Consider the following 15,313-nt stretch of genomic DNA (forward strand, 5'->3'; position numbering starts at 1 on the left):
ATAAATAGAATTTCTGTATTCAAACTTGGTAAAGACAACTGAAGTTTCCAGCGGTTTCCACAGGCTTTAAAGAATTCAAGCTCTCTTGAAACTTAAAGGAGCTTGGTCTTGCTGTCTTCTGACACCAAGAAAAAGCGCAGTGGCTGAACAACTGAGGTCAACGCACCCCTTATCACGAGCCTGCCTCCTGCTTTGACACGATCACGTCACGCTGATGAACACACGGGGTCAGAACGCTACTCCAAACAAGGACACGGACAAGATCACCTAACTGAAGTCACCCGAACGCAATACCTGCCAAGGCAGCACCTGACTGCCCTGAAAGAAGCCAACGTTTTGGTGGGAAAATTAAAAACACATTGAAAACATCAGTTGCATCTCCTACACCCGACACCATTTGTTGGAGCTAATAAGCTACTAATAAAAGGAAACTCAGTTGCATCTCCTCAACCCAACACCATTTGTTGGAGTTAATGAGCTACTAATAATAGGAAACCAAGTTTTAGGAAAATATCTAGATAGTATATTTTCCAGCTTTATCTTCCGGCTCCCAGGAATTGTTGAACTTTTCTTTGTGAGAAGACTTTGTTTCCTAGGTAAAAAGCCCTGAAGAAGAAACGTCGCACATCTCCAGCGCCCCATTTTCCCAATCGCAGCCCCTTCCAGCAGCAGTAAAGCATCTCCGCGCACGAGGCGCACCAGCTGGAGCACAAATACAGCCAACTGCCACCCACTGCCCGACCTTAGAAAGTGCGACGCGCTAACGCCTTGAGAGGGCTCTGGACACCTGCCCGGAGCGCTGCCCTCCGGGCCCGGAGCCAGCACGGCCCGCTCGGGGCAGATGTCCCTCGCACGACGCGCCGGCCGGCGACTGCTCTTTTTCAGAGCGACGGAGTTTACTGCTGGGGAAGAACAGCGCCTTTGTGTAACCACACGCGTGTTTACAGCGGCCTCGACAAACAAAGTCGATATTTCTAAAGCGCCTGAGCCGCTCAAGCCGGGCCGGGAACGCCCGGGCCTCGAACCGCCTTCGTGTCGCCGCCCGGCCCGGCCCGAGGCGCCGCTCCCGCCCGGCCGCCGCCACCGCGCCGCCTGCGGCTCCCCCTAGCGCCGACAGCGCCGGCCGCCGGCCCCGCCCCGCCCCGCCCCGCCCCCGGTGACGTGAAGCCCCGCCCCCTCCCGCCTGGCCGCTGCCGCCGCGACTTGAGGGCGCGCGCCCGGCTCCGCGGCTGCCCCGCGCCAGCGCCGCGCCGCTGCCTTCGTCCGGTCCCGGCCGCGAGTGGGATTACGGCGGCGGCCGCCGCGCTGTAAATGGGATTTCCCCGCTCCGCTCCGCGCAGGTAAGTAAGTGTCGCGGGAGTGGGGGCGACTTGCTCCCCGCTGGCGCGGGGGTTGCGCGGAGCGGGAGGCGCTGCTTGAGAAGGGGGGGGGGGGGAGCGTGAAGTTAGCCAGCGCCGGGAGACGCCGCGGGGTTCCCGCCGAGCCCACGAGGGGCTCGGCGGGAACCCCGCGGCGTCTCCCGGCGCCGCCGGGGGAGGCCGGGTCTCGGCGGCCGCGAGGCTGGGAGCGCCGCCGCCGCCGCGCTCGGGCGCGAGCCGGCGGCCCCGAAACGAGCGGCGCCTCGGAGCCCTGTGATTCAAGTCCGCGGAAAGGGGAACGTCGAGCTAGCGCCGGCCGCCGCGCTCGCGTCAGAGCCCCGCGGGCATTGCCCGGCGTGGGCGCTCCGCGCTGGGGGACCCGCGTGGCGTGCCAAGGCGGCCCGAGCGGCGGAGACGAAACTCGCGCAGCTCCAGCTGGAGGGCAGCGCATCCTGCGCGCGCTCGGGGCAGACTGCCACAGTCGGGCGTTTGGGGGGGGGGGGGGGGGGGAAGAGAAGGGAGGGGGAAAAAAAAAAAAAAAAAAGCTTAAAAGCTTCCTGGCACTATTCTGTACACGGATTTTATGCTCTTTTCAAAACTTCCCCCCCCCCCACCGCTGCATATATTTAAAAATGAGGGGGTATTTTCGCAGTGAACGAACAAGTGGGTCGTGCCGACGAGCATGCAAAGACTCAGCTGATTACGTGCCGAACAAAATGGTTGCACATACACGAAGAAGGAATGCAACAGGCCTAAATTTCTTCCAAAAATATTTTTTTTTTGAACGAGAAGTACCTGATAATCTTCACAGCATTCAAAATGCCCTTCCCTAGTTTTCATCAACTTTTCTGTTGTTTTAAAATTATTAAATGATTGTCTGCCATCACGTAAGCCTCTAACAAATGCATTTATGAGTTGTTTATGAATAAATACTTCATTTATTCCTCTGTACACCCTCATCTCTACGTTATTTTTTCAGAAAAATCTTGCTTCACAATTGCTAGAATTGCCACACTCCTTTGTTTTACCAAAGTAGTCCTTGGATATAATCACAAACTGCCACTTAAAATAATTTATAAGGCAAAGACTGAGTACTCCTACATTTCAGAGAGCACCACCTATAAACAGCAGTCCTGTTTTCCAACATCTGAGACAGATTATATCATCTAGATTTGTTTTTCTGATTTTCCTGCTTAATTCTTGAAAACAGACCACTGGCAAATAAAACTCTGCTGTGCAAAGACCAGCTGCATTTGTGGTATAGTCATTCTGTTTAAAGTAGCCTAAATAACGATCTCTTCTGACCGAGAAGGGGTTTGAGCACAACGCTGGCGCATCAAGTCAAAGTTGCAAGAACTATTGCAAACGTGCTACAGCAACAATGCCTGCTTATAATTAACTAATTCATGGAGTACTGTTAGCCATGGGTTACTAATTTAGACTGAACATAAGTCACTTCCCTTCTTGAAGGGATCAATTCTGGTCAGTTAACAACGTACGGCTGCATATTTTATACACGGTAGTAATGGTGAAACGCAGAATTACTTTACAGTTAAATCTTGTTCCTCCAGAAGATGTCAGCTGAACTCTGAAATATGAATGGATTTTCTTATTACCACTTAGAAAGGGAAGACTCACCGTTTGTATTTTCATGTAAATTCTCTATGCAGAAATAAAGTGCAGAAAAAGAGAGACAAATTTTTCATACTTTAAAAAACAATTAATTATCCTGACCCCAGTTTCACGTCCGAAAATATACTGTCCAAAGAGATAGAAGCATCAATTATGCTCACCATCTACTCTGCCTGGGGATATGGCATCTTAATGAACATTTCTTTGAATTAAGAGTGAAAAATGCATTTGTCAATTCAAGCGTACAAAGAAAAGAATCATCTGCTGTACCACAGAGAGATCTGTATGAATTTTTCGTGGCAATATATGCCACGCGTTAGTTCAAATTTAAGAGGTTCAAGTGCTCTTCTCTCCCTCCCTCAGAAAAAAAACAAAACCCTCAAGTTTCATTTAATTTATTGCAAAATTGTACAGTGCAGTCCTGTTTAAGATCTTTTTTCAGATACTTCACAAACAACAGGTAGACCTGGCTCTATAGAAAGCCAGTTTATTACCTTAAAACGTACAGAGGTTATTTTAAACGTTCCAGTCATGCTATCGAGCTTTTCTACTTTTCTACCTATATTTAATCGTTTCCAAAAGCTGTATATTTTTTTTCCTGTGTTCTCTGCTTCTCCTATGTACCAGAAACCGTGACCAACCCTTAGCAAATATTTAATAGCCTAGTTCTCACTCTTTTTTCATATGTTCGTACCATTTTCTGTAATTGGTGAATGACCAGATAAATACCGTAGTTAATAAAGTCAGCATGGGAAATAAGATTCTGTAAACTCTTTGAAAGAGTGATTATTTTTTTCCTCCGCCTTTGGAGGCCGCCTCTGTTTTTCTCAACAGGAGACTTTGCTGTAATTAAAGCAGAGAAAACTGGACAGCAGCAAAAACATCTGACTTGTGGCTCTTAAAAGCACAGGTTTTGTAGTGTGTACCACCCCCCAGTGGGCAAAAACTCTGTAGTAAACTCGCAGCAAGCTTTAATCTTCAGAAACAAAGTGTATACGTTTTACAGCAAGAACAAAATAAATTTGTGTTGCTGGGTTGTTTTTTTTTTCATTTACCCTTGGTAACCAGCACCTCAAAGTTGGAAAAATATTGGTTAGGCAGTGGTGACTAATCACAGCAATTGCTAGAGTTTGCAAACTTTGCATTACAATTTTTTGAAGTGGCCTCAATTGGTAGATGGCCACCTTTGTCTCCTGCTAGCAGGAAACATCTACGCTAATGGCTAGTATTTCTGAAGTTTCTACTTAAATCACTTCAAAGCACAAGAACGCATATAAGAATTAATACATGATTGCTTAGATTTATTTTTAATAAGTGACTAAAAACATGACACTTAGGGCAGGCATCTTGAAAAGCATTCCGTAAGCATAATTACATCATCACAAAACATGTTCTTCCTATTTTTATCTAGAAGAATTTAGAAAAAAGTGAAGCTGTAAGCTTATTTATGTTTTGTCTTATATTTCAAGAAGCAAATTTGGAAATCAGAAAGTAGATACCAAAGTATTTCAGGATGGAAAAAAAAACAAACTAATGAAGCTTTATTCAGTATCTGAGTAATATTTTTTTTATATATGCCTAACCTTTTGTTTCGTCACAGCTTCGGTGCTAGGAGCTCCTTAGCAAGTACAATTCCACCAGAATTTGTCAAGAAGGAAAAATGGATTTTACCTTGAAACAATGGCAGCATTTGTTCTCTCTCTTTTTTTTGTTTTGTTTTGTTTTAAGCCTAGGCAACTTACTTCTTTCAGTAATTCTCAAAAGAAAACCTAGAAGCCATAATTGGCCCAGCTCAAGGAGCACTAAAGCAAAAATCCATTGCGCCCCTCCACCCCAAAGTGCTTTTTTAGTTTAAGCAATCCATGTGCAACCTTCATAGAAGCCACATAGACAAAACAACAGAATATAAATAGAGTATAAAACAGTGTCTTTTCAACCTAACAACTTTAAAACCAGAAAAGATTTAAAAAGCAAACTTCAGAAAATAAGCTGAAGAATTCTTACTTCATTTGCATCCTCTACAGCACATACTGACTCTGCTCGTCTTTTATGCCATACAAGAAAGGCATGAAGTTAAGCTTTTACTCAGAATCCATTTCTAATTTAGATTCATTTTTATTGGATGGGAAAAAAATCACATCAAATTTTGCATTTTTGTTTTAAAGACACAATTTAAAATTACAAAGGCAAAGGCAATGCAATATTATGTTCAGTTACTACACAAGAAAAGGGTAAAGGAAAAAAAAAAAATCCAAATACAGTTTTCCACAAGTAAAAATAAAACCTTATCCGACAAGGGAAAAAAAAGCAGCCCAATTGCACCAACCCACACTGAGGCATCCTAATCTGAAAAGCTCACTATCACTTTAACAAAAACCTTTAAATTCCTTAGCCCTTAAAAAGACAGTTAGGGGACCTTCTGCTTGCCTAACACTAAACAAAAGAATGGGGCACCTTCCTGAAATATGATGATCGTGGAAATTTCAGCTCTTAGACAGGGTGCTTAGAAAGCATTCTGCTGTCACTATCAACTAACCCTGAGTAATACACTTAAGAAAACAAAGTATGTGCATTGTTTTAAGTATAGGATAGTACTGTGGAACTTCTGTAGAAACTTTGTGAAGTTATTTAAGAGGTACCATGACCTTTGTAAACTAAAGGGGCAATATATACAGTAGATACTTCCCCAGTATTTTAGAAGATTATAAACACATTTTGTGTTTCTGATGTCTTTCAGATTCTACATAAATATGGAGGTAATACTGCAATAAAAGTATTTTTTATAATAAATAAAAGTACACAGATTAAGCACAGTTGTTAGGCTTATGTATGAATTTAACTCTAAAAGTTACCCTTATTATTTATAACCTAGAAATATTGGTCAGCAAATTCTCTCCCTTCTCTTTGTTACTTTGATAGGTAGAAATAAGCCACAGTTTTTCACAGCTGCCATAATTCCTGCAGCGAGCACAGAGGTATATTAGAAATCCAGATAAGCCTTATGTGACCTGAACTCAGGCAGGTCTTCATTTTATTCATGTTGTATCATATCTTGGAAAGAAAAGATCTCTTTAGCGCCATTTTTAGAAGCATTTCAGCTTTCCCAACATATTAAAACTTTTTGTTGTTGTTGCTTGTGTACTGTATAGGCAGCACAGCTGGATTCCATATGTTATAATAAATACCAAGTTCTCTTGCAGTACATTTTTCTTGTATAGTACAAATTACCTTCAACATATTTTAAAATAAAACGTCCCCCTGCTTAGCTGTACTACAGCGATAAGTAGACGGCACAAGTGTCACACATTACCACTATCTGTAATACTTGCTCGCACAGTATCCCAGGAAAACTAATTTAACCATGCAGTTCAGCAAAGTTCATGAAAATACTCAACTCTATTCTAAAGATAAGCATAAAAGCTGCTGCTCAGTTGCTCAAATGTTACTTTTGTTAACAAAAAGTAGTTTTTGCATGGAACTTCATGCAAAAAAATGGAACTTCAACACATACTTTCTAAAACTCATCTTTTTCTGCTCTGTTCAAAATTAATGGGTTCTTTCAAAACCATGTATCCATGGAGCTTCCCAATTTGATGTTGTGGAAACCTGGACACAGTGTCTGTACCAGTGGGGGTCACTTTTCTTTTCATCTTGCAGGATCAGCTATAATGACTTGATGTCAGAATATGCAGAGACAGCTCAAGAAGAGGAAAGTTTGAGCATGGCAGCAGGATTCCCTTCTTCTCTGTAGACAGATCACTGCAGCCTTTGATATGCAAAGACATTGTTTTCAGCTATGCCCTGAGATATAAAAGGGAAGTGCAAGATACCAAACAATCAAAACCTGAAGAAAAGTATTCTAAGTTTAGAAAAGGGAGTGGGGGGTATAGTCTTAATCCACATTTTTGAAACGGTGTCATCTTCTCCAAAGAGACCTCCTTTCACTTTTCTCTCTTCATTTTGACGTAATTTTGAGAGAAGGGATAAAAAATTCCAGGAACTTAATGAGCTTTAGTGCTTTCATTTTAATCCTACATTTCCACTAATACAATACTGGCAATAAATGAAGGGTTGACTATAAAATGGGGCAAAGAGGAAACAGTTTATAATCTAAAAAGGTAAAACAAATGCACTTAATTTCTCATAAGATGTATGCCTACTAGAGCTTCTGTTTTGCTTAATACAGCATATATTTTTACAGCCTACTTTGAAAAGTTTTAAAAGTTCTAAAGAACAGCGATTTAATGGATGCTTTTTAATTCACCATTCCCTTGGTAGAGAATATCTCTAAGAAAGTGGGGCTCTCTCCTCCCCCCTTTTATGGTCACCCTTCTTCTATGAAAAATGAAAATAATTTGCCTCTATGTCACAGTAATTTTGTATCAGTGCAAATCTCCCATTGCTGTAGAAGTATTACCGATCTACCAAATCAGGACTTCATGATGCTTGCTTGAAATTGCAAAAGACCATTTTAAAACAGAGACTGTGTTTAAATCTAATACTTTATGATGGACCAGAAGCAACTCTAGTTATACTCGTATTAGGGGAGCTAAACAAGTATAAATCAGCATGCAGTTTCTTCATAGCATTTTAATTTTAGGGATCACGCTCAGTTTACTGGAGTACATGCAGTCATGAGAGGGAGAAGCAAATAGATCTTAAGGCTTTTTTTTTTTATTTCAGGTTCAACTGTTTCTGTTTCAGACAGATGCAGCCTACATGCTCTTGAGGAACATATACCTGGTAGCTCATTGGATGCCTCTTTGCAACAGTGATATGAAGTTAAAATGCACCATTCAAAAATAATTAAATAATTAGATTTTATCAAGAAAAAGGAATAGCCAAGATGGGGGTATTTTTCTTTTTCAAAATTAGAGCAGTCAGATTAATAAAATACTCATCTAAATACTGGTTCCACTGTGCAGCATTTCAAATGAAACAGCCTGAAAGTTCAAACAGCTTAGCATATTGAGTACATTTCGTAGACAGAACCCACACACTGTCTACCTCAGTTTACCAAGAATGAAAAGCAAGCTAGTTTAGTTTTCTCCAAGGAGGTTGGACTTCCATTAGCAATCAAGGGGGAAAGGCATCAAAGTTGACAAGCATTTTTTCACTGCCTATTGATTGAGGATGACTTTACCTTCTACTGGGAGAAAGGAAGGGAGAACTCCAGCAGAACTGCAACAACATAAGACTAGACAGCATAACAGGCATTTCTAAACAGCTCTGTATTTTGGTGAATTACCAATATTTTGAGAAAAAAATTGTGCTAGTTGTATATAATAAACATAGCTCAATTTAAATAAGGATGCAACACAGCTCTGAGTACTAGTGTCCGCCAGTGGTTATTAATTGCATTTTTTTTCTTTTACAGGAAATTAACAGTTCAAGGAAAGCTTTAGGAGGAGAGTTTTCTTGGAGGAAATAATATGTATATGTTTCTTATGAAGAAAACCGTCTGAATTAAATAACATTTCTACAGTAAAATAACTTGCATTCTTTTGCAAGGAGGGAATTCTTTCTGCATTACTAATTCTGAAGAAGCATTAAAAAGTTAAAGTTGGAGAACGGTTCTTTTAAAGAGGTGTGGATATATCAGGATGTAGCTACTGTACAAAGTTTATACTTGGATAATTTTGGACAGAAAAAAAACCCCTGTTTCTGACCTCCCGAAGAGGCTATCATCATTCAAGCCTCAGCATAATGAATAGTTTACATCATGCAGAGCTGAAATTACCACCTCTGACTACTACACTGCACAGAAGAGTTTGTAAGAATTACAAAGAAAGTTATTCCTGTTAAAAGCATTAAAGCAAACAAAAGAGGCTCTTCATTCACAGGCCTTATATGAAGACAAAAATAGAAGTCTTACTGCGGCACAGTGACAGGAAGTTGAAGCTTTTCTGTTCCACAGCCTGGTGTGCTTATGTACCATGATAAATCTGTGTTGGAATGTTCATTGAATATAGTGCCAGTAGTCTGGAAACATACCTACCAAGAAGGATCGTTTGAGTAAACATAGTCGAGAAAAAACAACTGCATGGAGTAAACTGTGAAACAGTGACTCGCAAGAAAAGAAATATCCTCAAGCACAAAATTTACTCATACCTGTAGATACGGTAGGATCAATATTAATTTATTTTCCTTTTCACGCCTCATAGAAGAAAGTTCAGTTAGTAAGGGAACCCACAAGAGAGAAGGTCATAACATCGCTTAATGTATAGGTATATCTTACAGACGTTCTCACAGCCGTAATTACAATAGTAATTGAATTATGTTGTCTTAAAAGCTATAAAAATGCTAATTACTTGAGCTGAATGTACAAACAGACTACCAATGCAAAGTCTAATTTCGGACTCAAGAGTTAGTTTACATTATTCTGCCTTGCACAGTTTGAACTAATAAGATGTGAAAATGTGGTTAAACCTGTCAAATAGTCTCTTATTAAGTGTACTGCTTAGTAGGAAGACTTTTGAGAATGACAAATATTTAAACAGGAATTTAAGCATGTAATGAAGTATTCTATCCAGTCAACTAGAAAGCCATAGCTCTAACAGCTATGCCAAGTTTGAAGCTGCCAATTGTAACCTTCACCCTTCTAAACATTCCAGTTTGAGAAACAAGACTAAAAGTAAGCTATAGTATTTGTAAAATATGTAATGAGACACTGAGCGCTCAAAAACAGTAAGAGACTTTACTTGCTCTTTGCTCTTTTGTCTGTATTCTCTACTTAGTAACGAACTACCATTACGACTTTTCTGAACCTCCAAAATAGCGGTAGCAATAGTGGTTCTGAGCTTAGCAAGGGTTTTATAGCTCACTTAAAGGCTCCTGGATTGGTTCTGAGCTTAGCAAGGGTTTTATAGCTCACTTAAAGGCTCCTGGATAGTTAGCTGACTTAGGAATTACTTTTTATATTTCAGATGTAGAATGATTTACTTGGACTCTACTGTGACTTTAGCCTTGTTGTTAGGGGAAGGCGGGGGTAACGCCCGGACTCTCGACTAGGACAGAAAGACAAACACAAGGCACGCTGTAGTCAATATTGAGAGTTTATTACCTTTGCGTCTGAGCAGGGGTTCCCCAGCAATTTCCCGATCGAGGCTACAGTGGAGCGGGAGAGTCCCTGGCACTGCTGAGCGTCAGTCCATGGCAAGGAACGCCGAGCGGGGGCACTATATGAGGTTTTTATGGACTACGCACATGCGCCGTAAGCATAGTGAGCTCATCGCTAATCTCGATTCAAAGCCCAGGTGTAGTGCCACACTGGCACGGGCTCAGCCACGTGACTGTGGGTCAGCATGCCCTTCAGATGCTCCTTTTCCCACGGAACGGTCCGGCTAGCTTCCATTGCCTATCTCCTCAACATTCTTCCACATTTTCTCATGCACCTGTACTTACTCCATTCTCAAAAAAATCCAGAACATTATTTCAAACTCGTATCTGAGAACAAAGATTGTCTCTATACATGAAATGTGGAAGAATCCTTAGAAAGAGCCTTCTTGCTTACATAAAACAATTCACAGATCAGACACACGCGATCATACTGTTTAAAGTTATTTTAAGTTACAGAATAATCTGTGAATCAAGTTCAGTTAGTACAGGCAGAAGTACAGTTACTGATGAAAAGAAAGTACGATGCACCTACGAGCTTGAATTTTAGCTTAAGATATGTGTGTTTCAGATGTCTTCTGTAATGTTGAAGTTGAATTTTCATTGCAGTTTCTTTAATAATGATCTGGATAATTTTGTTTGTTTGGTTTTTTTAGATTGTTGAAGATCAGAACTGTATACAAATCTCATCATTCCTGACCATGATTAGTGTAACCTGGAACATCTTCCTAATTTGGACTAAAATAGGGCTGTTACTTGACATGGCACCTTATTCTGTCAGTGCCAAACCCTGCCCTTCAGTATGTCGCTGTGATGTGGGTTTCATATATTGTAATGATCGCGATTTGACATCTATTCCTACAGGAATCCCAGAGGATGCTACTACCCTCTTCCTTCAGAACAATCAAATAAATAATGCTGGGATTCCTTCAGAGCTGAAGAACTTGCTTAGGGTGGAAAGAATATATTTATACCACAACAGTCTAGATGAATTCCCTACCAACCTCCCTAAGTACGTTAAAGAACTGCATTTGCAGGAAAATAATATAAGGACCATTACTTATGATTCACTTTCACAAATTCCTTATTTGGAAGAACTGCATTTGGATGATAATTCAGTTTCTGCCGTTAGCATTGAAGATGGAGCTTTCCGGGACAACATGTATCTCAGACTTCTTTTTCTCTCTCGAAACCACCTTAGCACCATTCCCTGGGGTTTACCTAAAACGATTGAAGAGCTACGCTTGGATGATAATCGTATTTCCACGATTTCAGAGCTGTCCCTTCAAGACCTCACAAATCTAAAACGCCTTGTTTTAGATGGAAATCTTCTAAATAATCATGGACTGGGAGACAAAGTCTTCATGAATTTAGTCAATCTTACAGAACTGTCATTGGTCCGCAATTCACTTACAGCCGCCCCAGTAAATTTGCCAGGAACAAATCTAAGAAAGCTCTATCTGCAAGAAAACCATATAAATCGCGTGCCACCTAACGCTTTCTCTTACTTAAGGCAATTGTATCGACTAGATATGTCCAATAACAATCTTAGCAATTTACCTCAGGGTGTCTTTGATGATCTGGACAACATCACTCAGTTGTTTCTTCGCAACAACCCATGGCACTGTGGGTGCAAAATGAAATGGGTACGTGACTGGCTACAGTCATTACCTTTAAAGGTTAATGTGCGTGGACTGATGTGTCAGGCACCAGAAAAAGTACGTGGAATGGCTATCAAAGACCTCAACGCGGAACTATTTGATTGTAAGGATGATGGTGTAATAAGCACCATCCAAATCACTACCGCAATACCAAACACGCTACATCCGGCCCAAGGACACTGGCCAGTTTCTGTGACCAAACAACCAGACATAAAAACTCCCAATCTGAATAAGAACTACAGAACCACAGCAAGCCCAGTACGCAAAATTATTACAATATTTGTGAAATCTGTAAGCACGGAGACTATTCATATCTCTTGGAAAGTTGCACTACCAATGACTGCTTTAAGACTGAGTTGGCTCAAGATGGGTCACAGCCCTGCCTTTGGATCTATAACGGAAACAATAGTTACAGGAGACAGAAATGACTATTTACTTACAGCTCTGGAACCAGAATCACCCTACCGTGTATGTATGGTTCCCATGGAAACCAGTAACACCTACCTGTCAGATGAAACGCCCGAATGCATCGAGACTGAAACAGCACCTCTTAAAATGTACAATCCTACAACAACCCTGAACCGAGAACAAGAGAAAGAACCTTACAAAAATTCCAGTTTACCCTTGGCTGCCATTATAGGAGGTGCCGTGGCTCTAGTAGCTATAGCATTGCTGGCGTTAGTGTGCTGGTACGTTCATAGAAACGGATCTTTATTCTCACGGAACTGTGCGTACAGCAAGGGACGCAGGAGAAAAGATGACTATGCTGAAGCAGGAACTAAGAAGGATAACTCCATCCTAGAAATCAGGGAGACTTCTTTTCAGATGATACCAATAAATAACGAGCAAGTGTCCAAGGAGGAATTTGTAATACATACCATATTCCCACCTAATGGAATGAATCTGTATAAGAACAGCCACAGTGAAAGCAGTAGTAACAGAAGCTACAGAGACAGTGGTATTCCAGATTCAGATCATTCACACTCATGATACTGAAGGAAATGAAAGACTGATTTGATTTTTTAACAAGAAAAGACTGACTTTAAAGGTTGCTGTTCTACTGCAAAACACTGGATTAAGAGAACTGACAAAGCAATGTACTGTACATTTGCCATATAATTTATATTTAAGAACTTTTTATTAAAAGTTTCAAATTTCAGGCTACTGCTGCGATTAATGTAGTGGGGATACCTGACCACAATTCTATATTTTAGTATTTTTTAGTAATTTGTACTGTATTTTCCTTGCTAATATTGAAGTTACAGACCATTTAACTTTTGTGTTCTACTGAGTAAGATGACTTGTTGACTGTGAAAGTGAATTTTCTTGCCGTGTTGAGCAGTCAGAACATTCATCTGAGATCCTTGTAAGTGTAAGCACAGGCCATTTTTCACTTTGGTATTAATAAAATAATGTTAAACCTGGCAAATCAAGATTAAGAAGTGGTTGCAAAAACTCACAGAACTATAACGTTGGGTCTATTAAATCTGTAAACCACAACAATATTCAATAAACAAAAGTGTGTGTAGTAATGGGCAATATCAGCTGTCTGGATATATCCATTCAACAGTGCTGAGATACAATGTGAAAGAAAATCATCAAGCCAATTATATGCATGAGACAAGCTGCTGATGAGTAAAAAACTTGATCCCTGGAAGTAAGTATAATGAAATTCCTAACAAGGAGTTTTAAAAAAAGGGAGGAGGGGGAACAAAAACACCCTAGATTCTACAAACTACGGGGGTAGATACAGTTTGGGGTTAGATTTCTGGTCACCAAAACCAGTTGTTTGCTCATTATAGAGAAAACGGTGATGGATTGATCGCAGTCCTTTGGGAGGCGAGGGCAGGAGGACTGACAAAACACTTAGAAATGGCCTGGAACAGAAAAAGTATTGCAAACACAGTTCATTTAAAAAAAAAAAAAATTAGGATAAAAGCAGGCAATGCAAGCAAGATCTCAGAACAATTTAGTCACGAAGGTAATCAGACAACGGTATAGTGTAAATTATAACTATGGAAATACAGGTATTTTAAAGCATATATATTCAAACACAGCATTTTTAATAAATATCTGTATACTGTCATTACAGTCAGGAATACTGCCCATTACTGTCACAGTTTTCCAGAAATTCCATAATAAATCTGTAAAGTAAAATATTTCTTTCTGGCTTCCTACTGAATTATGAGCTACTTCATGTTTAAACCCCAAGCCACTCTTGGTTGCCATAATCATTTGTTTCTCCACCTAAAAACCAAAGTGCATTGTACGCCCTTTGGCCAGTCTTGTATGTGCCTTGATCCAACGCTATGTGTATCCAGCTTTTTAAAGAAAAAAGAAAAAAAAGAAAAAATAAAATACCCACTTGTTCATACCTAACGTAAATATGAAAAATATTGGTCTTACTGATGAATAAAGTTGAAAAATTAGTACAGAATAATGTGTTTTGCTTTCCCTGATGTGCACTAATGCAGTTAAGAGATTAAAACCATACGCCACACATCTGCAGTGCACTGACAGGAAATCCGCTCAGAAGCTACTACTTTTCAGGTCGTAAGCTTTGCCTGTTTCTTTGTTCAACAGAGCATCACGCTACCAGGTTTTTTCTTGTTATGATTATTTACTATGAAAACAAGTTGTCACAACTTTGCGTATATCAACAATGAAAGGGAGACAAGGTATGGAGTCACAACCCTCTGAGATACAAATGAGTTTTTCAACTACAGCAGCAAATAAAAAAAATAGAGGGACATATAAATACTTAATATTTTGGACAACATTTCTAACAGACAAAGAAATGCATACAAAATGCAATTCAGCTTCTTTTAAGAGAATTTTAGCAATGCCTGGGCTATCCTTTTCTGCAGAAGTGATACAGAATGCAAGATAACAGAAAAAAAGAAGTTACAAACACGGAGATCGATGAATTCAACAGTCAGTAACCCACTCTTCTCCCAGGGATCCATCTAACTACGCAGACTCAAAACTTCCAAACCTGCATGGCTCTCTTCACTGCACTTTTCCGATGTGCAGGGACCAAGAAAGTTTCTCCCCAAACTATCCATGCCACAGTACTGTCTTCTCAACTCCACCCTCAAAAAGACTGCAATTCCCAAGCAATGAAGGAGGGGGCAGTCTACAACCGAGGAGCAGCACCGTGCTTCACCACTGACCTTAACATAAACACATCTTTCATGATGTCAAAAGTAACAGAAAAGGGCATATCATGCTAAGTAATTACGTGCACAGTTCTGTGTAATGCACTAAACAGGACTATTTTACTCTCTATTTTCTCCTCAAGGACAAATCTAGAGAAAGGTGAGAAAGCCAAGTGTAAGCCTGTGGAGCCTCATTACGTTCTTCTGCAAAAAGTTCCCCGCACAGTAAATGGGAATGGAAAGCCAACACAAACGGAGAAGACAGACTGTTTTTTCTTCACATAAACTAGCATATAGGGAAACTTCAGTCTGAGATCCATTCAATGGCAGGGTCACTGGCAATAGATTATTTCTTTGTCATCAACTCTCCAATAGCAAAATTAAATTG

The 15,313-nt window shown here is 40.5% G+C and overlaps 2 protein-coding genes across 15 annotated transcripts in view; one reads left to right on the forward strand and one right to left on the reverse strand.

The window, feature by feature from the left end:
- The window catches only part of MACROD2 (mono-ADP ribosylhydrolase 2), a 1,003,459-nt gene that overhangs the window by 773,489 nt on the left and 214,657 nt on the right, over positions 1-15,313 (reverse strand). The window lies entirely within an intron of this gene.
- Positions 1,172-14,196, forward strand: FLRT3 (fibronectin leucine rich transmembrane protein 3). Of its 2 annotated transcripts, XM_068940416.1 has the most exons (4): positions 1,190-1,340; positions 6,648-7,733; positions 8,368-9,112; positions 10,763-14,196. In XM_068940416.1, the coding sequence occupies exon 4, from the start codon at positions 10,808-10,810 to the stop codon at positions 12,755-12,757; it is 1,950 nt and encodes a 649-aa protein (XP_068796517.1). In that variant the 5' UTR covers positions 1,190-1,340; positions 6,648-7,733; positions 8,368-9,112; positions 10,763-10,807; the 3' UTR covers positions 12,758-14,196. The 2 variants fall into 2 exon arrangements, with proteins under 2 accessions (XP_068796516.1, XP_068796517.1); XM_068940415.1 differs by lacking the exon at positions 6,648-7,733 and having other exon boundaries at positions 1,172-1,340.

This window comes from Struthio camelus, chromosome 3, assembly GCF_040807025.1.
Source record: "Struthio camelus isolate bStrCam1 chromosome 3, bStrCam1.hap1, whole genome shotgun sequence".
Lineage (NCBI taxonomy): Eukaryota > Metazoa > Chordata > Aves > Struthioniformes > Struthionidae > Struthio > Struthio camelus.

Excerpts from the sequence above, each read along its gene's own strand:
- FLRT3 (XM_068940415.1), top strand. The coding sequence starts at position 10,808 with ATGATTAGTGTAACCTGGAACATCTTCCTAATTTGGACTAAAATAGGG.